Source organism: Phascolarctos cinereus, unplaced genomic scaffold (genome assembly GCF_003287225.1).
Source record: "Phascolarctos cinereus isolate Bilbo 61053 unplaced genomic scaffold, phaCin_HiC Scaffold_4;HRSCAF=312, whole genome shotgun sequence".
Lineage (NCBI taxonomy): Eukaryota > Metazoa > Chordata > Mammalia > Diprotodontia > Phascolarctidae > Phascolarctos > Phascolarctos cinereus.
Genome location: NW_027555847.1, coordinates 651,482,701 through 651,510,389, shown reverse-complemented (window position 1 = coordinate 651,510,389; position 27,689 = coordinate 651,482,701). Strand labels below are relative to the sequence as shown.

Here is a 27,689-nt window from a genome sequence, read left to right as displayed (position 1 = left end):
AGTTTTCAAGACCCTTTTATACATTATCTTATTTGAAGCAATAGCTATGGAACAGGTAGGAGCAGATGTTATTATCCTCATTTTACAGATGTGGAAACTGAGCCATTAACATAGGTAATATATTAATCAACAAATATTTATTAAGTGCTTACTATATGCCAGGTACTGTCCTAGACGCTAGAGATGCACACATGCATGCGCGCGCCCACACAGTCTCTGCTCTTTCGGAGCTTACATTCTCTTTTGTATATATAATCGGAACATACAAGATAAATGTAGAGCTGATAGAAGGTAACATTGGTGGGAATTGGCTCTAGCTGCCAGGGGGACCAGGAAGGCCTCCTGGAGAAGGTGACATGTGAACTGAGTCTTCAAGGAAGACAGGAATTCTAAGAATTGAGAGGGGAAGTGTTCAGAGAGCATGGAGAAGAGCCAAGAGACGAATACGGCTGGGTAATAAGAGTCCGTGGACGAGTGTGGGTTCCAAAGAGGAGGGGGTGCATTCTAGGTCTGGGGGATGGCCCGTACCACAGTGTGTGGAGACCTCTGGAGTTTAGCAAGTTGGCCAGGTTGTCAAGACTAGAGTATAGAATGTAAGCTGTAGTCATGTGTAGTCAGCTTGAGACGGGGTGGAAAGGGCTGACATTGACAGGTGGGGGAGCTTGCATCTGCTGCTAGAGGTGTCAGGGAGCCAGTAGAGCTGCTTGAGCAGAGGAGTGAGCAGCTCATTGAGAAGCATCAGTGCACTTTAGGAGGGCTCTCGTTAGGGAGCGGTGTGAAGTAACTTGCCAGAAAAAGTCATGCAAGTTGGAGGCTACATTAATAGAGGGATGGTTAGCCTCACCCTATTCGCCAGTCTAGAGGCACATGGATGTTGTATCCCTGGGTAGTGTACCTGGTCTACAGTGAGCCCGGTAGTACTGGACGCCAGAGGACAGTGGTTCTGTCTGGGGGCCTGGCTTGGGAGATCTACATCCAGACGGAGGTTCTAGTTGCCATTACTCCACATCCTGGCCCTCCCTCAGCCATTGCTTCTCCAGATTGAAAACAATCTTCTTTATAAAATCACAGATTCTCAGAGTTGGGAATCTGGAGTCTCTGTGACACACCTTCATTTGAAAATCTCTGGAAAGGTCCCCTTTTTCCTTTAGCATTCCAGGCAGCCAGGTGACACAGTTAATAGAGCAAGGGGCTTGGAGTCCTGGAGATCTGAGTTCAAATCCAAACCCAGATACCTCCTAGCTCTGTGACCCTGGGCGAGTCACGTAACTTTTCTGTGTCTCATTTTCCTCACCTGCAAAAATAAGAATAACAATGATACCTACCTCATAGGGTTGTTGTGAGGCTCAAACGAATTAGTGTATATAAAGTACTTTGCAGGCCTTAAAGTACTATACAAGTGCTAGTTATTATTATTATTATTATTATTATTATTATTATTATTATTATTATTATTATTATTATTATTTGGCCTTTAAGGCCAAATAAAACAAGCTTAATTCCTCTCCCAGCTGTCACGTTCCCCCACGTTTTCTCTTTTCCAAATTTAATATCCCTACTTCTTCAGCCAACTCTTTTATCCCCTGCTTTACAGTTCTCTCCCTATCTCATTACCCTCCTTTTTATCCATTCCAGCTTGTCCATGTCTCTCTTAGAATCTGGCTTCTTGAAATGAGCACAGTACTTGGGGTGAATCATAAAATCCAAGCGTTAAGAGAGACTTCATCTAGTCTAGCCCGTGTCTGAGCAGGAGCCCCTTCTGCAGCATCAAACAAGTTGTTGTCCAGGTTCTGTGGGAAGATTTCCAGTAATGGGAAACTCACTATTCCCTGAGACACCTTTTGGACAGCTCTAATGTTTGCAGAGTTTGTCCTTATGTCCAGCACCTATGGTGGAATTGACTTCTTTCAGATGGTAGGTTCCTCCTTCTGGGGATTCGTTTCCTCTGTGGGTTGGCTGATCTTAGATTTTGTGATTCTGTGTCCCCAAGGGTAAGACTTCATATTCATACCTATAAGGAGTTCTTCTTACTAGGTTCAACCTATTGTTCTAAATGGTGGAAATCTTTTTTTTGTACTACGTCATCCAGTGCATTAGCTCTAGGATCCCCTTTGAGCTGTGAGTTACCTCCCATTTGAAGATCATGCCATCCGTGCTTTCATCTGATAAAAATATTGAACAGCCTAAGCTCAGGTCCCTGGAGCAGATGAGACTCAGTTGACATTGATTCATTAATTGCCACAAAGTACTATGGGAGCAGAAAAGAGAGAGATTCCTTCCACTTGAAGGGAAAAGAAGGAATAAAGAATGTTTCTTGGAAGAGGTGGCCTAGTGGCAACTAAGTGGCACAGTAGATAGAGCTCCAGCCTTGGAGTCAGGAGGACCTGAGTTCAAATCTAATCTCAGACACTTGACACTTACTAGCTGTGTGACCCTGGGCAAGTCACTTAACCCTGGTTGCCTCACCAAAAAGCAAAAAAAGAAAACAAAAAAAAAAAGGAAGAGGTGGCCTGAGCTGGGTCTTGAATGGCAGGTAGGATATGAAGAGGAGGAAATGGGGTAAGAAGAAGTTGAGAGGTCAGGGATTACAGAAATAGGGAACAGCTTGGGCAAGAGCTGCGAGGTGGGAGCTAGAACAGTCAGCTGCAGCTAGAGGACCAACCTCTCATTTTATAAATCCCTCTCAGCGTGGCTGATTTGTCCAGTAGCATGTAGCTAGTAAGTGACAGAGGTTAGATTTGAACCCAGGTCTTCAGCTCCAAATCCAGTGTTTTTTCTCGATATACCACAGTGTCAGTTCAAGAGGGATAACGAGGTACTGATTTTGCCTGGAAGTCTGACGTGGGGGGAAGGAGGGAAAAGAAATCTCGAAAAGTAGGGTGAAAACAGGTTATGGAGGGCTTTGTGCTTTGGAATCTCCCGCGTCTACCTGGCCTCCACACTTAGTGTCCGAACTGAGACTACCTGGGCGGCAGGTCAGTCAGCCAGTCAGTGAGCACTCGTAGTTCAGTGGCTGCTGTGTGCCAGACACTGTTCTGTGTGCTGAGGGCACAAAGAAAGGGAAAAGACAATCCTTGCCCTGGAGGAGCTCACAGTCTAGCAGAGGGCATAACAGGCGAGCCACTATGCACAGACAGGCTGTGCGTGGGATAAATAAGAAACGATCACCAGAGGGAATGCACTGCAATTAAGATGGCTTGGGAAGGGCTTCCTGTAAGAAGTGGGATTGTAAGTGGGACTTGAAGGAAGCCAGGGGAACCAGCAGGTGGAAATGAAGAGGGAAAGGCGCTCTGTTCCAGACATGGAGACAGCCAGAGGAAATGCCTGGAGGAACAGTGAGGAGGCCAATGTCACTGGATCAAAGAGTACGTGGAGGGGAGAGGGGAGTTAAGAGATTAAGGTGTGAGAAGACTGGAAAAGTGGGAGGCACAGGTGGGTAGGTTTTGAGGGATTTGGATATGAAACTGCTAGGTTGTTCAATGGATAGAGTCCTGGACATGGAATCAGGAAGATCTGAATTCAGATCCCACCTCGGATCCTTCCTTAGCTCTGTGATCCTGGGCAAGTCACTTAACCTCGCTTTGCCTCAGTTTCATCATCTGTAAAGCAAAGATAATAATAGCACCTACCTGCCAGGGTTACCATGAGGATCACATGAGATAATACATGCAAAGTGCTTTATAAAACTTCAAAGCACTATATAAGTGTTGGTGCTTGTTATCACTGTCTGCATTGTTGTAGACTTTTTTGTATTCTTCTGCCCAAAGAATCAGGGACTTCTAGATGTTGGTAGCAGTGGGAGGTGGCGTGGAAGGCTCATGCCTTCTCCTCCTGCTCCTGTCTTCTAACCTATATCAGAACATAGCAGGCTCTTGCTTAAAAACACACATACAAACACGGCACTTGGGTTTTGATCTCTTCCTCCCCACAGTCTTCTTCCTTATCCTTCCCCTAAATTGGCACTTCCTTTAGGAACTAAACTTGCTCTCTGTGTAGGGAATTTTATTTTGAAAACATACGTAGAAACAAAGTCTGGCATCACCATGTCTTGTCTGGCAGCTGTGTTCCCAGGTGTGACTTAGTGTATGTGTGTACACATTCGTATTCATAACTCTGCAAGCAAACTATTCAGTCTCCCACCCAAACTCTTTTCAATGGCCTTTGTCTACCCGTGATCCTCCTTTGCTTACTTCCCCAGGCTGTGTTCTGAGGAGCTTTTCCTCCCAAAGTAGAGGAGAATATAAGTAAAACAGAAACTCAGAGGTGTGTAAACTGCAGAACGTGAGCAAGGTCACAGCTCCTGTTGGCTGACTGTAGGCCCCTGGGGCTCCTACTCCACTCCCTAGGTTCCAGAAAGTTGCTTTTGGTGGGATCTGTGATGCAGTGAAAGGCAGCTGGAATTGGCATCCAGGGACCTAGGTCTGCGTGCTGTATTTGCTGCTTTGTGACCACATGCAAGTCATTTTACCCACCTCACTCTCTGTCTGTCTGTAAAATGAAGGAGTTGGAACAGATGATTCTAGGATTGCTTTGGCCCTTCCTCCCTAGGCCTAAGGGCTGGAAGACCTGAATTTCAGTCCTGACTCTTCTATGGCCTCTCTCTCTCTCTAGTTGCAGCCTGGCCCCTCTGCAAACCTTTTGTCTTTTTCCCAAATCCACATTTACACAAACACAAACACACACACACACACACACACACACACACACATACAGATATACATGTGCTTCTGCTGCTGGGCAGAGCAATTCCCTGATCTCCACATTCAGTCATTTGACACATATTTCCTGGTGCCTACTGAGTAACCACTTCTTGTACTTGGGTGTAATGTAGGGGAGACAGATAAATAAGACTTGGTCCATGACCTCAGAAAGTTCACAGCCTAGGAAGGGGATAAAACAGGTGTAGAAAACTCCAGCCCCACTGTGTGCACACTGATACACATGCAAATAATGTGTGGTCAGAAGAATAGAAGGAGAACAAGCCCAGGACTGTGGAGAGGGAGGCAGCAACTCAGTGAAAAGGGGAATGAAAAAATTCTGTGCTATCCCAGCCATGGAATTTATAGTCTGATAGGGGAGTGTGGTCCATGTGAATATTAATCTAAAACATAACATAGAATCTCTGAGTTAGAAGCAATCTTAGAGACCGCCTCAGTTCCAGACCAAACCAGTACAAGAATCCCCTCTCCCCTCTGCAAGTTACAGTGACCATCCAGCCTCCAGCAACAAGGAACTTAGAGCCTCCCAAAGCAGGTTGTTATACTCTTAGCTCTCGTTAGGTGAAGTTTTCACTTGGAGCAAATCCAAGTTCGCCTCTTCTAGTTCTGCCGTCTGTGACCAAGCAGAGGTCTCATCCTTTAGCATGATGATCCTTCAGATACTTGAAAGTCATGTATCATGTCACCCTAACTCTTCTCTTCTTTAGGATAAATATCCACATTTCTTCCAGCTGGTCATTTAGCGTTGCACTCAAGGCCCTCCACCATCTCAGCCTTCCTTAAGACACTCTGGTTTGTCAGTGGTCTTTCTAACATGTGATGCCTAAAATTGAGCACACCATTCTAAGATGTGGTCTTGTGAAAAGCACAGCAGTACTGCCTTCTCTAATCCTGATGCTGGATGCAAGCTAAGACTACATTCACTTTCTTGGCTACCAAAGCATACTGTTGACTCATTGATCATAGAGTGTACCTAAAACCCCAGATCTTTCTCACTTGAACTGATATCTGTTCACATTTTTACCAGCTTAAACTTGGGAACTTAATTTTTTGAGCTCTGGTATAAGACTTTTACATTTGATTCCAGTTCAGTTCAGCGAGCAATTGTAAATGCCTTTTGTGTGATTTGCCAAGTGGTGCAATGGATAGTGTCAGTCCTGGACCCGAATTCAAATCAGGCCCCAGATACTTGCTGGCTGTGTGACTTTGGGCAAGTCACGTCACCCTGTTTGCCTGATCTGCAAAGATGAGCTGGAGAAAAAAATGGTAAACCACTCCTGCATCTTTGCTAAGAAAACTCCAAATGGGTTCACAAAAAGTGGGACATGACTGAAAAACAACTGAACAACAACAAAGCGTGTGATTGGCACTGGGGATGCAGAGCCAAAATGAAGCAGTCCCTGTGTCCGAGGAGCTTCGAGAGGTGTGTCTTACTAGATCCAGCCCAGGATTCTAGCCTGCGAAGATCCTTTCGAATGTTGACTCTGTCACCCATCGTATTAGCTATTCATACTCCATGTTTATGTCCTATGCAGATTTGATAAACATGCTATTTATGCCTTTATCCAAAACATTGACAAAAATAGTAAATTGATCAGTGCCAAGCACGGATCACAAGAGTCCTCCAGTGAGTCAGCAAGCATTCATTACGTACTGCCTATGTGTCTGACATCCTGCTAGGCACTGGGAGCACAAAGACAAAAATGGAAGAGTGCTTGCCCTCAGGGAGCTCACATTCTGTCAGGGGAGACATTTATGTATGAATGTGTGTATCTGTACATGCGTATGTGCAGGTAGGTAGGAAGGTAGATATGTGTGTAGATATGTATGTAGATATACATGTGTGCATGTACAAAATATATTCAGGTAATTTTGGAGGTGAAGGCACCAGTGGGAGGGATCAGGACAGCCTTCATATAGAAGGTGGCTCTTTATGACATCTGGCTTGGTAGATATACAGGATCAATCTTTTCATTTTAATTCCCTTTTGATTAGATATATAGTTCTCTGAGTAAATATATTCTCGCCAGCCCTTGTTAGGTACACGCCTTCCTTATCCAGGAGATTGCCATTCCTATACTTTAAACCGTTGTCCAAAATTCCATATTCCATTCTCAGACACTGCCTTCTTAACCAGTCATTCATTTCTCAAATCTGCCTTTCTCCTCTGAAGCTCTTGTCTTCAATAGGCAGCAATGATGAATGTGCCTCTAAACGTACCTCTGAAGTCTTAAGTTTCTTGCCCATGACTCTGTAATGGGTAGAATGTTTTCTAGATTTCTTCTTGCAGTATTATATGGATCCAACTGAATGGCCATTACTAAGCAGTACTAATCTGGTTTGACAAGACTTAGAAGATTCTCTGTCACATCTGGGAAGAAGACGTCTCTGAGGTTTTTTTGTGAACACGAGCTTCCCCAGTTCCCCTCAGCAGAAAGTCACCAAATGCTGTTACTCATCTCTTCTGACCCCTCTCACCTGACAGTACTGGTAGCTCCATAACATATTACCTTGCAGGGACCCCGGCAGTAGGGTCATAGAAGCTGCTTCCTCTTCAGAGTCTCCTGCTCTTCAGGAAGAGCCAGCAAACCTCCAAGTGTTCAGTGATCCTTCCTCTCTTTCTCCCTTCCTTAACATTTTTCCACCCTCCAACCTCTTGAAACAAGCCAAAATTCCCCTCCACCCCTTCAGGTACGTTTTCTTCTTAGATAAGACACAAAAGTACTCTGAGAGGTCAGAAAAAGGAAAGATGATTTCTGACAGAGAGTTCAGTGAAGGCTTCCTGGCCAAGAGGAAGCCCTAGAGTGGCGCCTTGAAGTGCAGGTATAAATGAATTGGAACCTGTGGAATTGGCAGCAAAGCTGTTCTGGACCTACTAGTGAACAGCAGGTGCATGGTAGAAGGGGAACATGGGATGTATGTGGTGGGCGGCTAGCTTGGAAAGGCACTGGAATAAGAAGTTTAAAGCCAAGGCTACAAAGGACTTTGAATGCCAGACTCGGAGCCTGGGCCTTATAATAACAACAGCTGATATTTCTAAGCTTTCTAGAGTGACAAAACATTTTATAGACGCAGTCTCATTGGTGTTCTGTTTTGTTTTCTTTTGTTTGGGTCTGTATCTGTGATAACAGTATAGAGAACTCATGAGAAATCTCCTTCCAACGTAGATCAGGCCTTGTGTCAGGGAATGAAAGTCTTAAGTATGTTACCCATTATCACAGAGAGAGAGAGAGAGAGAGAGAGAGAGAGTGTGTGTGTACACACACGTACTTCAAACCAAACCTTACTGACTCTGAGGCCAGTTCTCACTCTATTACACCTGCTGCCTCTCACAGTAGCTCTGAGAGTACAACACATGGTCTCTGCCCTCCAGGAATTTGTAATCTGTTTTGGAAAGTAAGACATGAAAAATCAAATGCAGTAATGCCTTATTTCTCTGGCAGCCTTGGGGAATGAGTTATTACACTTCCATGAAAGCTGATGCTACCTTAGACTGCATTAATAGGGGTAGTATCGAGAGATAGGGATATAACACTACTACTGACTCAGCTGTGAGCAGATGAATCCAGAGCTTTGTGTCTCATTTTAAGTAACAGGTTTTAAAAAGGGCACTGAAAAAATGAGTATGTCCAAAGAAGGACACCCTAGTTGAGGAGTGAACTAGAAAACCATGCCACAAGAGTTATGTTTGAGTAGTAGAAAGGAGCTCTAGATTTCGAAACAAGGATTTGAGTCTCAGCCCTGATACTTACTAGCTATCTGACCTTGGATAAGTCCCTTAACCTCTCTGGGCCTCAGTTTCTTTATCTGCAAAATGGAGTTGGAAAAGGGAAACTAACTTGGTAGGAGGCTGTTTCAGTGGTTCAGGTGAGATCTAATGAGTTTCCGACTAGGATGGAAGTCAAACATTTACTCCCTTCCAGGATTTCACACAGCCATCCCCAAGATTCCTCTCCACTAGCCCTCACGCTTCCTCTTTTCTCTTCACAAAACTGGTTCGGTTTTCATCTCTTCTTGGGAGATCATCCCTGACCCAGCCCACCCATTTTCCAGTCCTCCCTCTCTCCCAGCCTGACTGGCCGTATTGCATAGAGTGTCTTCCCCTTAGGCCTCAAGGGAGTTGGGCCTTTTCCTTATTGGTTATGAGAATTTTATGTGATTGTGACAATGTCTGTGACTCCACTAAAGTACTCTTCTGTTGATGCCTCATCATGGTGCAGAGAAGGCACCAGATTCCTGAAGACTGTGCAGCAGAGTGCAAGTCTGACAGGTCCTACGAAGCTGGAAAGAGTGAGGATGGGCCTGCCATGCCTGTCGTAGAAAGGCTTACCTAAAGCATGACAAGGATCATCGCCAGAGCCTTGGCTGCCCAGGGATGAGCGTGCTCACCTCTCTGAGCCTTAGATTCCTTGTCTGTAAGATAGGTGGTAATAATCCTCATTCTCCCAATCTTGCAGAGTTGTAGTGGGAAAAGCATTTTGTGAGCCTGAAAGCGCTATAGAAATGTCAGGAGCTGTTGTTGCCAAGTAGGTGGTGGTTCGAGGTGTGATAGAACCGCCTGAAATGGGGAAGAAGTAGCCAGCAGCATCAATAGTTGGAGCTGGAAGAAGGAGGAATGTGGAAGTGGCTGCAGGTGTTCTTCCCTGGCCAGAAGCTCCCTCCTGCCTCTGATTCCTGTAATCCTATGGGCAGCCTGGGAAACTCTGCTCGCCTCTAGAGAGTTCTTTGGAGAAGATTCCAAGCTGTGTAACTGGACTGGTCTATGTATGTGCATTATTATAGTTCATGCTCTTTCCCTTAAGCACTAAGAAAAACCCATTTGAAAAATGTGGTCTCTGTCCAAAAGAAGGAAGGGGGAGGAAAAGGACAAGAAAACTTGACAGGCAGTTGTAGTCCCCTAGCGACCTGGCACAAGCCAGTGTCGGGGGAAGAGATACAGAAAGAGCTGTATGCCAAGAGCTTAGAGGGGCCAGAGTCTCTGTGGAAAATGATTCTGCCTGGTCTCCTGCCTCTGCAGACTTATGAACAAACCATTATCCGGAGGAATACCTGGACCTGGCATCTGACCTCACCAGAGTAGTTTGTTGAAATTGTTGGATGCCAATCCGATCCAACCTGACAAGCATTGATAAAATGCCTGTGCTCCATGCTGGAGACAGAGAGACAAACATGAAGTCATTTTTGTTCTGAGAGAGCTTATATTCTATGAGGTGGATACAACATATGCACAGAAAAGTAAAGACAAAGTGAATTTCAACGTGTCAAAGTGAAAACAACAGGGGGGGGGTTTTGGGGGGCAGCTAGGTGGCACAGTGGATAGGGCACCGACCCTGGATTCAGGAGGACCTGAGTTCAAATCCAGCCTCAGACACATAATACTTACAAGCTTTGTGATCCTGGGCAAGTCACTTAACCCCATTGCCTTAAAAATAAATAAATAAATAAACAGGGGGGATTTGGATAGTAGGAGCCTTGAAGAAAACTGCAGACTCTTAAAGTGAGGAGGGAATGCATTCTAGGCCTAGGGAGAAAGCTTGCCCGGGGCTGGGAGGGGGCGTATCGAGCTTAGAGAACAGCTGGGAGCTTCACAAGGCTGGGACCCTATTTGATTCTACCCTGTCTGTCTCCTCTGAGGCACAACTTCATCTAACACTCTAGTCTGTTTCATTGAGCAGTTAGTTGAATGACTGAATGAGTGGCTCCCCGAGTCCACAGGAAGAAAGTACTCTGGGCAGAGATTAGATTATCAGCACTTCTTTCTGTATTGTGAGTTTCAGCTGCACTGTAGACCTGAGGCTCCCTGAAGAAAGAGATCATACCTTATCCCCATCTAGCTGTAACCCACATTGCCCAGTTATGGATTTTGCCCACAGAAGGCTCAGACCACCAGCGTAGGGACTGCCTGTTTGTCTCCTGCCCTCTCCATGCTCCCATCCCCCCCCCCCCCCCCCGCCTCTTCTGAGATGAGTTTGATTTCTGTGTTTCTGGAGCCTGACTTGGACAAGGACTGTGAAGGTGGAGGGAGGGAGGCTTGTTTACAGCCACACCCCTGATCTCCCCATCTTCAGCTGGGGGTGGGGGGTGGGGGTGGAGGACAAGAATGTACAGCTGGAAGTCCCAGCCCGGGCCAGCTTGGGAACAGGGTAACATGATCGCTGTAAGCAGAGGGGCAGGGAGGAGAGCGTCATCCACAGGATTCCAAGGATGCCAAGCAAGGGAGCACATTACAGAGAGTAACGGGGAAGGGGCTTACTCTCCCAGGGAAAGAGAGGTCCTGGAAACCTGCTTCCTTCCTAGAATCCTAGATCTGGGCTGTCAGAGACCTCAGAAAGCACCTCCCCCGAACCATACCTGAGCAGAAGCCCTGCTTCCACACAAGTGGCTCACCAGCTGCTGCTTACAAGGCATTCAGTAACAGGGAAGTCTGCTTCGGGATCCACTCTGATTATCTGAATGTTTTTCCACCTAGCAAGCTGAAATTCACTTTCCTGCAACTTTCCCCAGTTGTTCCTAATTTTGCCTTCTAAGACCAAGTAGAATGAATCTAATCCCTCTTCCACATGACAGTCCCTTTAAATGATTAAAGAGAATCTATCATGTGCTGTCCTTCCTCCTGTTCCCTGAGTCTTTACTCCTCTAAGTTAAATACACCAATTCCTTCAACCAGTCCTCATATAGTGTAGTTTCCATCTTCTTCCCATTCCAGTCAGCCTCCTCTGGACCTTCCATTCCCAACAGACCCTTTGTGTACATAGTCACAGAATTTCAGAGCTGGAAGGTCTCAGTGGCAGTTTAGTTCAACTCAAACAGCACCCCTCCCCACCAAAAAAAATTCCTGACAAGCAGTGTCTGGCCTTTGCCTAAAGATGTCCAGTGAGAGGTTGGCTCTCGCTTCCTCCTGTGGCAGCCCTTCTACTCTGGGCGGGCTCTGCTGGTCCCAGCATTGAGCCTGATGTTTCTCAGCCATTTGTACATTGTTCCTAATTCTGAATCCTGGAGCAAAATGGAATAAGTCTAATCTATCCTGTTCCTCTTAAACACCTGTGTTCTTTTGGGGGATCCTCATATGGCATGGGTTTGAGGACCTTCTTAATTCTGGTTTCCTTTAGTCGCCTTCCTAACTTAGATCAGAACTGACCGCAGTATTGTACACTGAGCAGAGTAGAGTGGTGGGGCACTTCTTAATCTTGGGAACGATGCTCTTTTTTTAGACTTAAAAAATTTAGTGTTCTTTGTGTTTTATGTCACTTTCATTTCTAAATATATCCTCTCTCCCCACCCTCTACTTAGCAATCTATGCTTTGTGACAAAAAGTAAAGAAGAAAAAAATCAGTTCAGCAAAACCAGCCAACACACTGACTGAATCTGACAACCTGTGCAATAATCCACATACCCACAGTCACCCCACCTCTGCGAAAAAAGAGAGGAAGAAGCATTTTCTCACCTCTTCTCCAGGGCTGGTCTTGGTGACTGTCGTTCTTCCCATTACACCATTATAGCCATTGTGTATGTTGTTTTCCTGCTGCCACTCATTTCAGCCGACCTCAGTTCTCATGTCTTCTCATGCTTTTTTTAATTCTTCATATTCATCAGTTCTTAAGAGACAGTGATATTCAGTTACATTCATTCGCCACATTTTTAACAGTTCTCCAGTTAAGGAGCATTTGGTTTGTTTCCAGGTTTTTGCCACCACTTCTCTTATGAGTATGATGTGATGTAGTCTGGAACCTTTTTTTCTGTCTTTGACCTCCTTGGAGCCCAGTAGTTTCTGGGCTGAAAGCTATGGACATTTTAACCACTTTCTTAACTTTTCCAAGGATCAATTCATAATTCCACCAACAATGTACTCGTGTACCTGTCCTTTCCTAAGCGATGCTGCTTTTGATACTGCAGCCTATGATCATGTTAGGTTTTTCAGCTGCTGTGTGACACTGGACTTGTTTTTGAACTTACATGTACTAACACCCCCAAATCCTTTTTAAAACAGCTGCCTATCCTATCCCATATTTATGAAGGTGATTCTTTTTAACCCGAGTGTAAGGCTTTACATTTATTCCCCATTAAATTTCATCTTTTTTGATTCTGCCTGGTGACTTTTTTTTTGTTCTAAACTTTCTTGATCTTTTTGAATCCTGATTGTCATCCATTGTGCTAGCTGATCGTCCCCACCTTGTATCATTTGCAGATTTGATAAGGATCATGTCTTTGCCTAAATGATTTATTAAAAATCCAGTCTGCTTGGAGGACCTGGCTTCAGATATTTTCCTCTCTTACTCTATGTATGGCCTTAGGCAAATCACAACCTTTTAGGTTTTTTGTTTCCTCATCTGTAAAATGAGGAGGGTTGGACTAGTTGGCTGCCAGTTACCTTTCAGCTCCAAAGCTACGATTCTGTGATCCAGTGTTAATTAAAAAACACGGGGCCAAAAACGGACACCCAGGGCAGGAGATCTCCATTGAAGATCTCCTTCCACATTGGCATTGAGCTCTGAATGATGAGCCTTTGAGTCCAGCCATTCAGCCAGTTCTGAACCCATCCAGTTGTACTCCGTCTAGCCCACATTTATTCATCTTTGACACAACACTAACATGAGATGCTTTATCAGATGCTTTGCAGAAATCTAGGTAAACTGTATCCACATACTTTCCCTGCTCTTCCTGTTCAGTAGCCCTGTCAAAAAGGACAGGATGTAATTTTGATATGACCAGTTCTTGCTAAAGCCATGATGCCTCTTTATGATTATTACTTCCTTTTCTAAATGTTCACTAGCCATCTCTTTAATAATACATTTAGCATTTTACCAGGAATTAGAGTCAAGCTTTGTGGCCTATTGCACGTTCCATTGTCATCTTCTGCCCATTTTTTTTTTAAATCTGTACCTTTCCCCTTCTCCATTCCTGCAGTGTCTCCCATTCTCCATGATCTTTCAGATATCCCTGCCATTGTTTCAGCAGTCCCATCTATCTGTCCTTTCAGTACCTGAGAACGTGGAGATGCTCCCAACAACCAGTACAAATGATTAGGCCAAGAATTTAGGTTAGACATCAGGATCATGATTACTAGGACAAGGTTGCCAGATGATGACCGTCTAAAAACTTTCAGGACAAGATCGAATGGTATGGAGACAGGACTTGTTAAAGTTCCTTCCAGCTCTTTTCTTGCTGTTAGGTGAATCCTTCAGGGTGCTTCCATTCTGGCTGTGACAGTTCTGATGGTGGATATGTGGTATTTGTGAAGCCTCTGGTCTGAAGGAGAAGACACAGTCCCTGTCTCCATCATCATCCCCCACCCCCAGGAGCCTGTACCCTAGGGTAGGAGTAGCAGGTGGGCAAGAAATAGTCCTATGGCCCTTTCCACAAAACACTATGATCGTGAATGAACAAAATACCAGAGGTCACATCCACACAGAGCCATGATGGGAATGGAGAGGACTTCCTGGTGGAGAAGGGTTTGGCGGCTTGAGTGCGATGTCAGGGAATGGCTGGATTGGGAGACGGGAAGGCAAGGGTGGCGGGACTGAGTTGGGGTATCCAGAAAACCTTCGAGAATCTAAACCTGCCCTGACTTCAGCCTCTCTCTTCTCTTGCCTTCTTCCCCCAGGGAAGCCGCTACAGATCAAACCTCGACTCTGAGTTACCCAGGGCCCGGCCCACCAGGCGGCAGCGCCCCTCAGGAAGCCCAGCAGCCCGGCCCCGGACTGGCGCCTACCTCAAGGCCCCAAGGGCCAGAAACTGCTGTCAATGCCGCTGCTGCTGCCACTGCCAAGAGGCCGGGGCCGGGGCCCCCACTCTGCCAGCGCTCACCAGGTCGCCATCTCCCCAACTCCCTCTAGGAGTTGGCAGGCGTTTTCCCCACTTGACTTTTAGTCTTTTCGTATTTAATGAGTGAACAGGGCCTTCTCTTCTCCCACTTCCCCTTCCTTACTTTTTCTTCACCAAAAGTTATCCTCATTCCCTTCCTTACCCCAAGTCAGGTCTCAGGGCACAGGTCAGCACAGCCATGCCCCTGAAGCAGGTATCAAGGCCACCTGACAACATACCTCCCTTCCCCTGTTCCAAGATCCCTCACCCCACCCCCCAGAGCCCCAGTTCTCTCCAGCCCATCAGCTGTGAATAGAGTTTGGGGACCCAGTTCCTAATAGGTGGAGTGCTCTGGATGGGCCTTCCTCACATTGGCACAGGGTAAGGAGAAGGTGTACATGGAGCTTTCCGGGGATGGAGGTACTCTTTCCTAGTGTATTAGAGAAGTCACAGGGTCTCCCTGTGGGTGGAAGAAGTTTTTTTCTCCTTCCCTACCACCCCCAAACTCCCTGCCGCAAGTGGAGAGGGAGCAGTGTGACTGGCCCAGCAGCAACACAGGAGTACCCTGGGGTTCAGGGCCTAACATTTCTCCCTTTCTCTCTACTCTCCTTGCCATCTCCTTCCACCTTCTAAGTCCCCATCTCTTTCCTTTCTTCCTCTCTCTCTCTTCTGATCTCCCTTTTTCCCCTTCCCTCACCTTCCCCCCTTCTTTCCTCCTGTGACCGCTTTTCTTCACCTACTTGTGTATATATGTGAATGTGATCTGCTCTGTGGCTCTGAAAGATGTAACCAAGATACCTTGATCCCCTCCAAGTGGCTTCATGGAGTATAGCCCCCAAGAGAGGGGAAACCCACCAGTGTGTCCTCATCCCCCTGCCCATCATTAGCACTGTGGTTCTACTGCTGGCCTGGCCACCTTGGCCTCTTTTTGGCGTTTTTTGTTCAGCAATAAAAGTTCCTGTGTCTTACTGACTGGTCTTGGATCTCACTGCAAATACCACCCTGCCCCGTGCAGGGACAGTCCCTGTCACCCCTGACACACACAATCTTACATTCTAATATGCGTGGACAAACATTTAAAGAAAAGTTCATGGAGAAATCCATGCATAGTCACATAAAGATTTAGGGAGCATCACCGTGGCGGACATGACACTCATGTCCTCGGATGTGCACTGGCTCCATGTTTTAGGAAGAGTTGAGAAAGGCCATACATAGTCCCTTTCTGTGACAAGAGCTACTCTGTGCCTGCTGCAGGCTTCAGCCCTTAAGGATCAAGTGGCCAGGTGGAGTGATACGTACACCAGGTAGACTCACAGATGGAGTTCCCTTACTCTAGCACCACTTCCCCAGACCCTCCTTAATTACGTCTCAGAGAGTAGATTGTGCAGGGGTATAACCTCATTTCTCTTTGAATATTGCCCAGACTGGGCCAGACCCAGATGTTATCAACTTCTCTCCCCTTGGACTCTGTGACCAGACTTTAGAGACAATGCCTCATAGACTTACCCCCACAGCTAAATGCTGTTGGGGAGCATGTTAGGGATGGGAGAAGGGGCATGGTTTTACAGAGATCCACACCTTCCACCCTAAGTCTGGAAAGACTTCTTGGAGGAGGTGGAAAGAAATGTAGTATCCTGCTTAGAATACCATCTCCCTCCTAAAACCCTTGGCCATGAAAATGTGTATGATGGGGAGAGGCTGGCAGGGTCACTGGCCCAGCTGCCTCTGGGGGCACAGTGGACATCAGCTGCCTGCCAGAGCCTGATTCCAGGAGCCAGAGATCTCCTGGGGAATCCTACCCCAGCCCTCTCCAAGGAGTCATCTCAGGAGAATGGGCAGTAAGCCCAGAACCTGGGCCTGGGCTGTATGAGGAGCCCTCTCACCAGTGCCAGGATACAACTTGCCCTTCCCAAGAACAGCCCTCTCTGTCCCTCTACTCACCCTACATGCCTAGTTTCCCAGTCCCTCCTCCCAGGAGCAGCCAGCCAGGGTGGGGCAGATCCTGACTATGGGAAGTCCTTGTCTAAGGGGATGAGACTGAACACAGAGGAAAAGGAATTGCCTTTGGAGTCACAGAACCGAGAGTCAGACCCTGGTTCTTCAACTCATTACTAGTGTAGCCTTGGATAAGCCACTTACCTACTTGAGGCCTCAGTTTCCCCACCTGTGAAATGATTTTTCCGACTCAGAATTCTATGATGACTGGTGAGTGAAGTCTTGACCCTCTAAACTTTGCATAAGGCATTGAATCTAAAGAATGTCACTTTGCCCTATAAATGGACCAAAGTTCAGTTCACAAAGGAGATGGTCACTGGGGGCTCCAACGTCTCAGGGATATTCCCCTCAAGTCCCAGATGTGGCCCCTCTAAATCTTTTTAGACATCTAAACACGTCCAACATGGAACTCATTTCCTCACCCTGCCTCCTAAGCCCACATCCTCTAAACTTCTTCCTTTTGGACATCCCCTCAAGCAGACACTCGGATTCAAAATATCTGAATCCTGTCACATTCTTTCCATACTTTCTTTTCCTTTGTATTCCATATCCAGTCAGTTGCCAAGACTTGTAAGTTTCAACCTCCACAACTTCTCTCAAATCTGTCTCTTCACCACTCACATGCCCACCACCCTAACTCAAGCCCTCGTCACCTCTCACCTAGACAGTTACAATAGCTCTTAGTTGAATTCCCAGCTTCCATACTCCTTCGTTTGTACAACACATTCTCCACAGAGCTGCTGTAATAATCTGAAAGCACAGATCTGGCCATGTTCCTCCTCTACAAGAAGTATCCATGGCACCCTATTGCCTGTAGATTAAAGTACAAATTACTTAGTTTGGCATTTAAACAGTGACCTACCACACTCACCAAGCCAGGTTAAAATGTGTTGGTAAATACTTAACCAAATAAATAAAAACAGTAAAACACAAGTAAATGTTACCACGATCTAAGTCAGTTGCACTCTCAGGGATCCAGTTTAGTGGCCCCATTTCTATTTTGACACCACTGCTCCCCAGTCAGAGTTCTGACACTTGCTATGCTCTCAACCTTGGGTTTCCTCCACCGTCTTCATACCAGTCTGTACCCAGTGCCTGGAATGTATTCTCCTCACCTTCACATTTTAGATCAACAGTTTCAAGGCTCCTGACAGCTCTTACTGACCCTACCACTACTTCTTAGTTGGTGAGCTCTGCCTTTCTGGATTATCATATTTATAACTTATTTACATGATGTATTCACCCAAACAAAAATAACTTCTGTGAAGATTTAGGGCAGAGGTCCTTTCAGATTTGGGTCTGATATGTCTGCTTAGGAGAGGTTGGTAACATAACTGAGCAGGTCACAGAGACAATGACCTTGCCCCTGGGCATAGTTTGCCTCTTCAACAGAGACTCTTAAGGTTTAAGTACGAGGAAACCTCAAACCTCCAAAGCTGTTTGGTAATTATTAGGTAAATTACCATCCCCTAGTTTATAGAATCAACTTCAAAGATACAAACTAAACTAGGGTGAGGTGTCTGACAGAGGTACCAAGCTCCATTCCAGGAGGAGGAATTAAAAGACGGCCTAAGGGCCGGTAGGTGGCACTGTGGATAGAGCACCAGGCCTGGAGTCAGAAAGACTTAATCTCCCTCAGTTCAAATCTGGTCCCAGACACTAACTGTGACCTTAGGCAAGTCACTTAACTCTGATTGCCTCAGTTTCCTCATCTGTAAAAAGAGCTAGAGAAGGAAATGACAAACCATCCAGTATCTCTGCCAAGAAAACCCCAGACAGGGTCACGAAGAGTGGAAACCCTGGGAAAATGGCTCATCTGCCCAAGCCAAAGGACGTGAGGTACCTGGTCGCTCTTGTTTTAATGTGCTTGTTGCCAGAGGCTCGGAGTCTCCTTTTGGGAGATGAGGGGCTTCAGGGACCAAACTCTGAGGAAACAAAACAGGGAAGGCTTTATCCTGGGTCTAGGGCATGAGTGGCCTGCCTTGCTGAAAGAACACAAAAGCACCCCCAGGTGATGGTGATGAAGCAGAGCGCTGTTCAGCAGTGCCTTGGAGTAGTTTTATCTAGCAGAGTCGGGTCCAAGGGGCACTATGAGACCAGAACAGACCCACCCAGCAGAGAGTATAAGACCAATGTAAAGGGCACTGCCAGAAGACGGCATCCGAGACATGAGTTATCCCCAGCCTTGGGTGCAGACCCAAGGAGGACCTTGAAATTGGAGTGGCCAGGCTGGTGGGAGATCTGCACAATGAGTTGGGGTACCCACTGGTACTGTAACTCCCTTTTGTTGTTAGGTGACTTTGGTGGCCCGGTGTGTGTGGTCCTGCCACATATCTCCTCCATGTTACGATCCAGGAAGGTTTCCCGGAGGACAGGAAGCTACTGGTATGGCTCGGGCCCTAAGGGATTGAGGCAGAGGGGGAAGGGGAAAAGGAGTCTGCCAAAGCAGTTTGAAGGCCCTCAAAAAGTTCAAGAAGAGGGGGCAGCTAGGTGGCGAAGTGGGTAGCGCACCGGCCCTGGAGTCAGGAGGACCTGAGTTCATGTCTGGCCTCAGACACTTGATACTTACTAGCTGTGTGACCCTGGGCAAGTCATTTAACCCCATTGCCTAGCTGCCCCCCCAAAAAAAAAAAGTTCAAGAAGGGGCTAGTCTGGCTAGGCAGAAGGTAATGCTTTATCCTTTCTGGTCCCATGCTCACCCTGTCCCTCTCCCCCCAGCCCAGCTCTTAATTTTGGCCGAAGGGGGAGGCCCCTCCTCTTCAGAGATAAGGCTCCCACCGAGGAGCTAAGCCCATCTCCTACCCCAAAATACAAAACGCAAGTATGCGCGCGCATGCGCGCGCACACACACACACACACACACACACACACACACACACACACACACACACACCTTTCTTCCCCTCCCCTCCCTAACTCCTCCTTCCCTTCCTGATCCCTCACCCCCCCATACATACCTTTCCTTTTCCCCTCCCCTCCCTACTTCCCTTCCTGATTCCCCACCCAACACACACACCCTTTCCTTCTCCCCTTTTTCCCCATATCTCCCCTCCCTAACTCCTCCTTCCTTTCCCAGTCTACCTTCCCTTTCCCCTTCTTTCTTCCACCCCTCTGCCTTCCCTCTACCCATTTCTTTCTTCTCCTCTCCTCTCCTCTGCTCTCCTCTCAGAGCCTTCAGGCCCTCTGAGGGAGCTCCCCCCAAATAAATTCTGAACCCTATGGCTTGAGACCCTGAGGTATTTTGGGGTAGAGAGCCCACCCTGGGCATCCTCTGACCTGAGCCGCTGGGGTGCTTGGAAGCGTAGCTCAGATCTGTCTCCCTAAGTGTGAGCCCGGTGATAGTGAGGCAGACGTGCCAGGGGACGTGGCAGACAGGACCTAAAGTTGAAATAACGGGCTTGTGGTGCTGATGACAGCATTGGACTTACTTAGGAGACAGGTTAATTACTGACACGTTAACTGAATGATCTTAGTCAAGTCACTAAACCTCATCTTCATTCATCAAAACAGATTTGGACTGAAATGATTTCCAGTGATCCTCTGATAGCAAAGGTAGCAAGCAGTGGAATTCTAATTCAGAGAACCTGGGTTCAAAACCCTACTCTGCCACTTACTCTTTGGGGCAAGTCACTTAACTTCTCATCGACTCTGATCCCTCCCTTGTAAAATGAGAGGCTGGGATTAAGTGATCTCTTCCAGCTCTAAACCTATGATCTAAAGTTACTTCCACCCCAATTGGAACCCTTGGAGATCAGCCCCCTAAATAATGCAGGGAGATCTGGATTCTAGTTCTGACTGCCACCAATTGGCTGTGTTACCTTGGACAAGTCTCTTGCCCTCTCAGTTTCCTCTTCTCTAAAACAAGGGAGCATTCTCATAATCATAGTATATCTGGATTTTAGCAGAGCATTTGACAAAGTTTCAGACAAGATGGAGTTGTGGGCTAGGGGATAATAGAGTTAGATGGATTTGGAACTGAATGACCAGATCCAAAGAATAATTAATAGAAATATGTCAACTTTATTTGAGATCTCTAAGGGAAAATGCTGTAATAATCTGTCCTTGACCATGTGTTTTTTACTCTTTTGTTAGGATGAAAGCTTATCAAATTTGCAATTACCCCTGATCAATATTATTAGGGCGGCTAGGTGGAAAAAGCACCAGGCCTGGAGTCAGGAAGACTCATCTTCCCAAGTTCAAATCTGGCCTCAGCCATTTACTAGCTATGTGACCCTGGGCAAGTCACTTAACCTCTGTTTGCTTCAGTTTCCTCTTCTGTAAAATGAGCTGGAGAAGGAAATGGCAAACCACTCCAGTATCTCTGCCAAGAAAACCCCAAATGGGGTCACGAAGAGCTGGATATGACTGAAAAACAACTGAACAACAACATTATTGAGAATCAATCTCAGTAGTTATAATACAACATAACATAGAATAGGGGATAAATGTAAAGTCTTAAAGTGGGCTTCAGAAAAGCAAGTGCCATGTATAATTGATATCACATTTCTTGCCTTCTCAATGGGTTGGGGAGGGGTGAGCAGGAGGGAGAGAACTGGAAACAAAAAAATGTTAAATGAATGTAAAAAAAAATAATAGATTTTTAAAGGAAAGAAAATCAAATGCCTAAGTGGAGTTGGAAGAGGTATGGTTAGACATTCATACTAAAAAAAAAAAAAACAGGGAGTTTTAGTGGATTGTAAGCTCCATATAAGCCAATTCTTGTCACATGGCAATGAGCAAGCTAATCCGGGATCTTTTTAATTTTAAACCGAAACTATTTAAACTGTGAATTCATTGATATTAGAATCCTCCAGTAAGGAAAATCCCTTTACCAATGCATGTTGACATCTCCTCTTTGATGTTTAGTCAGAGTTGCCTGGGACAACGAGGGATGAAGTCACTGGTTTGGGGCATGGCCTTTGGCCACTCTCTGTCCACTAGGCCAAACCACTTCTCAGTGTGATCCTAGGCTGTGTTAATAGAAATTATGTCCAGAATGAGGGAGGCGATGGTCTTGCTACATTCTGCCCTGCTTCTGGTGCATTTATGGTTTTGTATTTTGTTTGGAGCACCACATTTTAGGAAGAACGTCAACAAACTGGAGGGCAGTTAGAAGCCCAGAAGGATGAGAAGTCTGACATTGATAACCATCCAATGATAATAGGGACTGGGGATGCTTATCTTGGAGAAAGGGAAATGGGGGGTGGGGATAAGGAGGTGTTGAAGTATTCGGGCACGTGAAGGGCTGTCATTTGAAAGAGAAATGAAGGGTTTTTTTCTGCTGCTTCCTAGTCCTGCCTTTTAGAGCCAATGAATGAATGGAAGGCTGCGGTCCTGATAAATGTTTTAACAATGAGGGGGTGGGGTGGGGGATAGATAACTGACACACTTTAAAATTTAATCTGCATTATTAACATTTTTCCGTCACTTTCTTAAGTCTACATAATCAACAAAATAGTAAATCAAGTCCCGATTTGTTCGCCCGTTTTTGAGGTATAAATGGTCACCCTGAAAATTTAACAATTGGCTGTGCTTTAACCTGCCTCCAGTACACTCCTAGGTGATACGAAGAGATGAATTATGACGTGACCATTTCAGCGGTCCAAAGGTGGAATGAGCTGCCATATTTGGTAGTGAGTTCCCCAGCAGGAGATCTTCATGCAAGAAGGTAGCTGGCTACTTGCTGGGGAGGCAGTAAGGGGAGTTTTTGGTTCAGCTATGGGCCAAAATGGATGATTCTTGAGGTCTCTTCCAACTCAGAGGTTCTGTGTCTCACTAATCTCCAAGCATCTTTTAGTTCTAACATTTTAAGGCCGCTAAGAAGATAAAAGGTCTTGAGTCCAAGTCCTCTGACGATACGTTGAAGGAAATGTGGATGTTTGACTGGAGAAAGGATGACCCAGGGAGGCGATGATAACTCTCTTCAAGTATCTGAAGGCCTATCAGGTGAAACAAGGAATTAGACTCCCTTTATTTGGCCCCAGAGAACAGAACCAGAAACAATAGGTGAAAAATTACAAAGGGACAAATTTAGGCTTGATATTGGGAAAAACTTCCTAACAATTAGAGCTGCCCCAAAGCAGAATGGATTGTCTCCCAAATTATTGGGTTCCCCTTCCCTGGATGTCTTCAAGAAGAGGCTACATGACCCTTTGTTGGCTATATTATGGTTAGGATGCACTATGGGCAGAGTCTGATTTAGACCAGTCTGGTAGCTCAAGTTCAAAATTAGAACAAAATGAGATACTTATAGTCCCATCTAACAGCTAGCAGATAGTTTCCTTAGCCACAGTAGGGAAAGCCTATTCCAGAGAGGACATTGATTCAGTTGAATGCAGCTGCCCTGGACCTATATTAGTCATACTGGCTTACTAGTCAGAAGCCTGAGGGAGAAGTCAAACTACTCATGGCCTATAGCTGCAGGAAGCCAAGTAAGTCTCAAAGAGGGTTGTAATACTTTTGAAGGGAAAGCCCTACCTGTAAAACACCGAATTCTTTTCAGGTATAGGTCGGACTAGTTGGCCACTGCCTTGTAAACCTAAAATTCTGTGATCCCAGGATCACCCTCTACCTCAAATCCTTTTTGGAAGTAGGCATTATACAAGCCATGATCATCAGCGATACCTAATGTATTTTTTATTTTTTATCTTTTTAAAAAATGCTTTTATATCTAATGTATTTTAATAATATTTTGGTTTTTCCCCAATCACATGTTAAAACAATTTTTAACATTTAAAAACAATTTTAGTTTTAAATTCCATTCCTCCCTTCCCCCTTCCCTTGGACGGTAAGCAATGTGATATAGGTTATACATGTGCAATCATATAAAACATTTCAATATTAGTCATTTTGCACAAGAAGATTTGAGAAGGAGGGAAGGAAGGAAGGAAGGAAGGAAGGAAGGAAGGAAGGAAGGAAGGAAGGAAGGAAGGAAGGAAGGAAGGAAGGAAGGAAAGACAAAGAAAGAAAGAAAGAAAGAGAAAGAAAGAAAGAAAGAAAGAAAGAAAGAAAGAAAGAAAGAAAGAAAGAAGAGAGAGAGAGAAAGAAAGAAAGAAAGAGAGAGAGAGAAAGAGAAAGAAAGAAAGAAAGAAAGAAAGAAGAAAGAAAGAAAGAAAGAAAGAGAAAGAAAGAAAGAGAAAGAAAAGGAAGGAAGGAAAAGAAGGAGAGAGAAAGAAAGAGAAAGAAAGAGAAAAGGAAGAAAGAAGGAAGAAAAAATGCTTGTCTATATTCAATTAATATCAGTTCTTTCTCTGGAAAAGGACAGAATTTTTCATCATGAGTCCTTTGTCTTAGATAATTGTGTTACTGAGAATAGTTCAACCATTCACAGTTCTTCATCATATAATATCTCTGTTAACTGTGTAATGTTCTTCTGATTCTGCTCACTACACTTTGCATTAGTTCATGTAATTCTTTCCAGATTTTTTCTGAAATCATTCTGCTTGTCATTTCTTATAGCACAATAATATTCCATCACAATTATATACCACAACTTGTTCAGCCATTCCCCAGTTGATGGACATCCCCTCAATTTTCAATTCGTAGCCACCAAAAAAAAAGAGCTGCCATAAATATTTTTATACAAGTAGATCCTTCCCTCCCCCACCTTTTTTTTTTAAATCTCTTTGGGATATAGATCTAACAATGGTATTTCTGGATCAAAGGGTATGCACAGTTTTATAGCCCTTTGGGCGTAGTTCCAAATTGCTCTACAGAATGTTTGGATTAGTTCACAATTCCACCAACACTGGCTTAGTGTCCCAGTTTTCCCATATCCCTCCAACATTTATCATTTCCCATTTTTGTCGTATTAGCTAGTGTGATGGGTGTGAAGTGGCACCTCAGAATTGTTTTAATTTGCATTTCTTTAATCAATAGTGATTTAGAGCATTTTTTTCATATGACTATAGGTAACTTTGACTTCTTTGTTTGAAAACTGCCTGTTCATATCCTTTGACCATTTATCAACTGGAGAATGACTTATATTCTTATAGATTTAACTCAATTCTCTGTATATTTGAGAAATGAGACCTTTATCAGAGATACTTGCTGTAAAAAAAAAAATTCCCAGCTTTCTGCTTTCCTAGAATTTTGGTTGCATTGGCTTTGTTTGTACAAAATTGTTTTAATTTTATATAATCAAAAGTATCTATTTTACATTTCATAATGCTCTAGATATCTTATTTGGTCCTAAATTCTTCCCTTCTCCATAGATCTGATAGGTAAACTATTTTGTGCTCTCCTCCTAATTTGCTTATGGTATCACCTTTTATCTGTAAATCACATACCCATTTTGACCTTATCTTGTATAGCTAATGTGTTTTTCTCATGTATACCTGATGCATTTTTAAATTTGGGAGCTGTCCCTAACCTGCAGAAGTGGTCTTGGCCTCACCCATCTGACACTTTTGTTTCCCTATAACAGAATCCTGGATTGGCAGGTCCAGAGAGCACCTAACTGTAATACTTGTAAGTAGATGGCAGATCACCCTCACCTTTTATGCACATATACGCACTTAGATCACACCACAAAAAGGGTTTTGTTTTTAATGTGTTATTGGAGGTTTTTCTCTCTTTTTTCATATCCCTGTCCTTTTCCTATGACTCCAGCCCCCTCGACCAAAGCCACCCTAGTGAGATATGAGTACAGTCCTACAAAGCAGATCAATGCACTGGCCATGTCTGAAAGCACATGCCTTCTGTGCCTATGGTCTGTTTCATCTGCTGAGGAGTGGATTTCACTATCAGTAACCTGAAGTCATAAGTAGTTGCTGCATTAATCAGGGTTCAGAAATTTTTCCCTGTTATTTTCCTTTACGTCATTGTGGTCATTGTGCAAAATGTTCTTTGATGCTCTTCAATTCAGAGAAGTCTTCCCAAGTTTCTCTGAAATCTTCATGTCCATTATTTTTGTGGCACAATAATATTCCATTGCATTCACACACAATGTTTGTTTAGCCTCTCCCCAATAACAAATAGGCACCACTTTGCTAATGGTTTGCAAGCCATGCCTGATGGCTCTCTATGAGGGACCCTCTCCCTTCTTGCCCTTGTGAGAGTTGTGGGCTATAAATCAATACAAATGATATCATGTTTAAGTAGCTCTCTCAGCTACAAGAGGGTCAGAGATGGGATTCAAAACCAGGTCTTCACATTCTGGGTTGACGTGTTTCACATAACACTGAGTGTGGTCTGAGTATGTGTGACCTGTTTGGTGGACCAGGGTGTTCTAGGCAGCCCATGCCTGAAGGATGCTGTTCACTGCTGGATCGGGAAAGGGGGTGAAGAGGCATGGTTGATGGAAATCAATGCTGAAATCCTGAGGAGAACCCAGCCTGGACCAGCAGTGCTGTGAGGTGCTGGCCACCTGACTCAACGTGCCAACTATAAGGAAAACCTCTTCATGGTTTGAAAACATTGTTAATGAGAATCTTAACAAGCTGTATTGCTCTGCTTAGGGGATGTCTAGACAGACTGTATTCTAGGGGAGTGGTAAATTTCTCAAGAAACTATACATTGAACAGCACAGAACAACCTTTCAGAAGTGGCTTAAGTTGTTGACTTCTGACTTATACAAGGCACAGGATCCCAAAAAAAACACCCCCTCTCCATGCAGATATACCATTTTCCTCTCCCTCACCACAGTAATTAGAATTTCATTTAAGAGAGGAAGCTCTTATTCTGAAAAACCAATATGGCTGAAAGCAGCAGAGCTAGCAGTCTTTCATACGTTAGTATGAATTACTTCAATAAAGTTGGTTTTAAGCTAGTTCTCCCTCTACACTCCACGAATGGAGGGTAGAAGGCAGAGAGAGCACTTCATCTTGGGTCGCAGTGATGGGCTTTGGAGACTTCTGAAGACACTGAGGCTAAGAAGGCAAGTAAGAGCTACTAACAAGTTTTCCCTGCTTTCTACTTTGCGGAGATAGTGAAAACCACCTTGGCTACCCTCTTTTTTTTTCTTCTTTTTTAAGGCAGTTGGGGTCAAGTGACTTGCCCAGGGTCACACAGCTAGTAAGTGTCAAGTGTTTGGTGTGAGGTCGGATTTGAACTCAGGTCCTCCTGACTTCAGGGCCGGCGCTCTATTCACTGTGCCACCTAGCTGCCCTGCTACCCCCTTTCAAACAGCTGCCCTTAGGAGCTAACCACTGAACTAGAGCTTCATCCATAGCTTAAGATGGGACAAAAAGTTCTCTTAGTGTGGTACTAGGACAGATATCCCGAAGGGGCATGCCTGACCTATCCTTAGGCAGTATGGTGGATGGATTGGCCATTGGACTTGGAGTCTAGAGGACCTGGGTTCAGAATCTGCCTCAGACACTTAACCTCTGTACTTCACTTTCCTCATCTACAGAATGAGGGTTGTGTAGGGTAGAGTTTGATGGCCTTTGAAGTCCCTTCCAGCTCCAAATTTATGATCCTGAGTAGGCTACTTTGTGAAACAAATGGGCTCCTGAAGAATAATGAGTACACTAGGTGAGCTACACCTAGGTTCAAATCCTGCCTCAGACACTTACTAAACTGTGTGACCCTGGGCAAGTCTCTTAACCTCTCAGCCTCAGTTTCCTCAATTATAAAATGAAGAGGCTGAACTTGATGATATCTAAGGCCTTTTCCATCCCTAGAGTTATGATCCCAAGGCAGCAGCCCCTAAACCAATAGGGACTCCCCTTCTTTTATTCCTCACCACTTTTTTTCCTCCCATACTATCCCCATGGACACTTTTCTTTCTCCTGTTTCTCCCTTGTCTGTTCCTCTCACAATCGGGTGAACCAGGGGGCTGTTGTTACTCCTCTCTGGGTCTACAATGAGAAGGAAGGTACCAAAGGATCTGGAGCTAGAAGGAGCCTCCCTCCTCCCTTGAAGGGGAGAAACTGAAGACCCAGAGGAGAGTGACCTGCTCAAGGTCATGCTGATTGGAAAGATCTTCTGCTTTGGGGCAGAACCGGACCCAGTTCTCTAGACTCTAACCCTGTGGACCACACTGTCCGTGGCATTCTCTTGGCAAAGATGCTGGACTGGTTTTTCCATTTCCTTCTCCAACTGATTAAGGCAAACAGAAGTTAAGTGACTTATATAAAGTAGTTAGAAAAGGGAACAAGATCAGTAACAGTAAGTGGGAAGATTCAGAAAGGCCTCCTGAAAAGGGAGGAGGGTCCTGAGTTACACTTTGAA

The 27,689-nt window shown here is 45.1% G+C and overlaps 1 protein-coding gene across 1 annotated transcript in view; it reads left to right on the top strand.

Moving 5' to 3' along the window:
* The window catches only part of ZC3H3 (zinc finger CCCH-type containing 3), a 524,599-nt gene extending 509,112 nt beyond the window's left edge, over nucleotides 1-15,487 (top strand). Inside the window, 2 exon segments of the mRNA XM_020995271.2 lie at nucleotides 14,320-14,487; nucleotides 14,490-15,487. Coding sequence (XP_020850930.1) covers nucleotides 14,320-14,487; nucleotides 14,490-14,585 — 264 coding nt within the window. The 3' untranslated portion in view covers nucleotides 14,586-15,487.
* The last annotated feature ends 12,202 nt before the right edge of the window (nucleotides 15,488-27,689 follow it).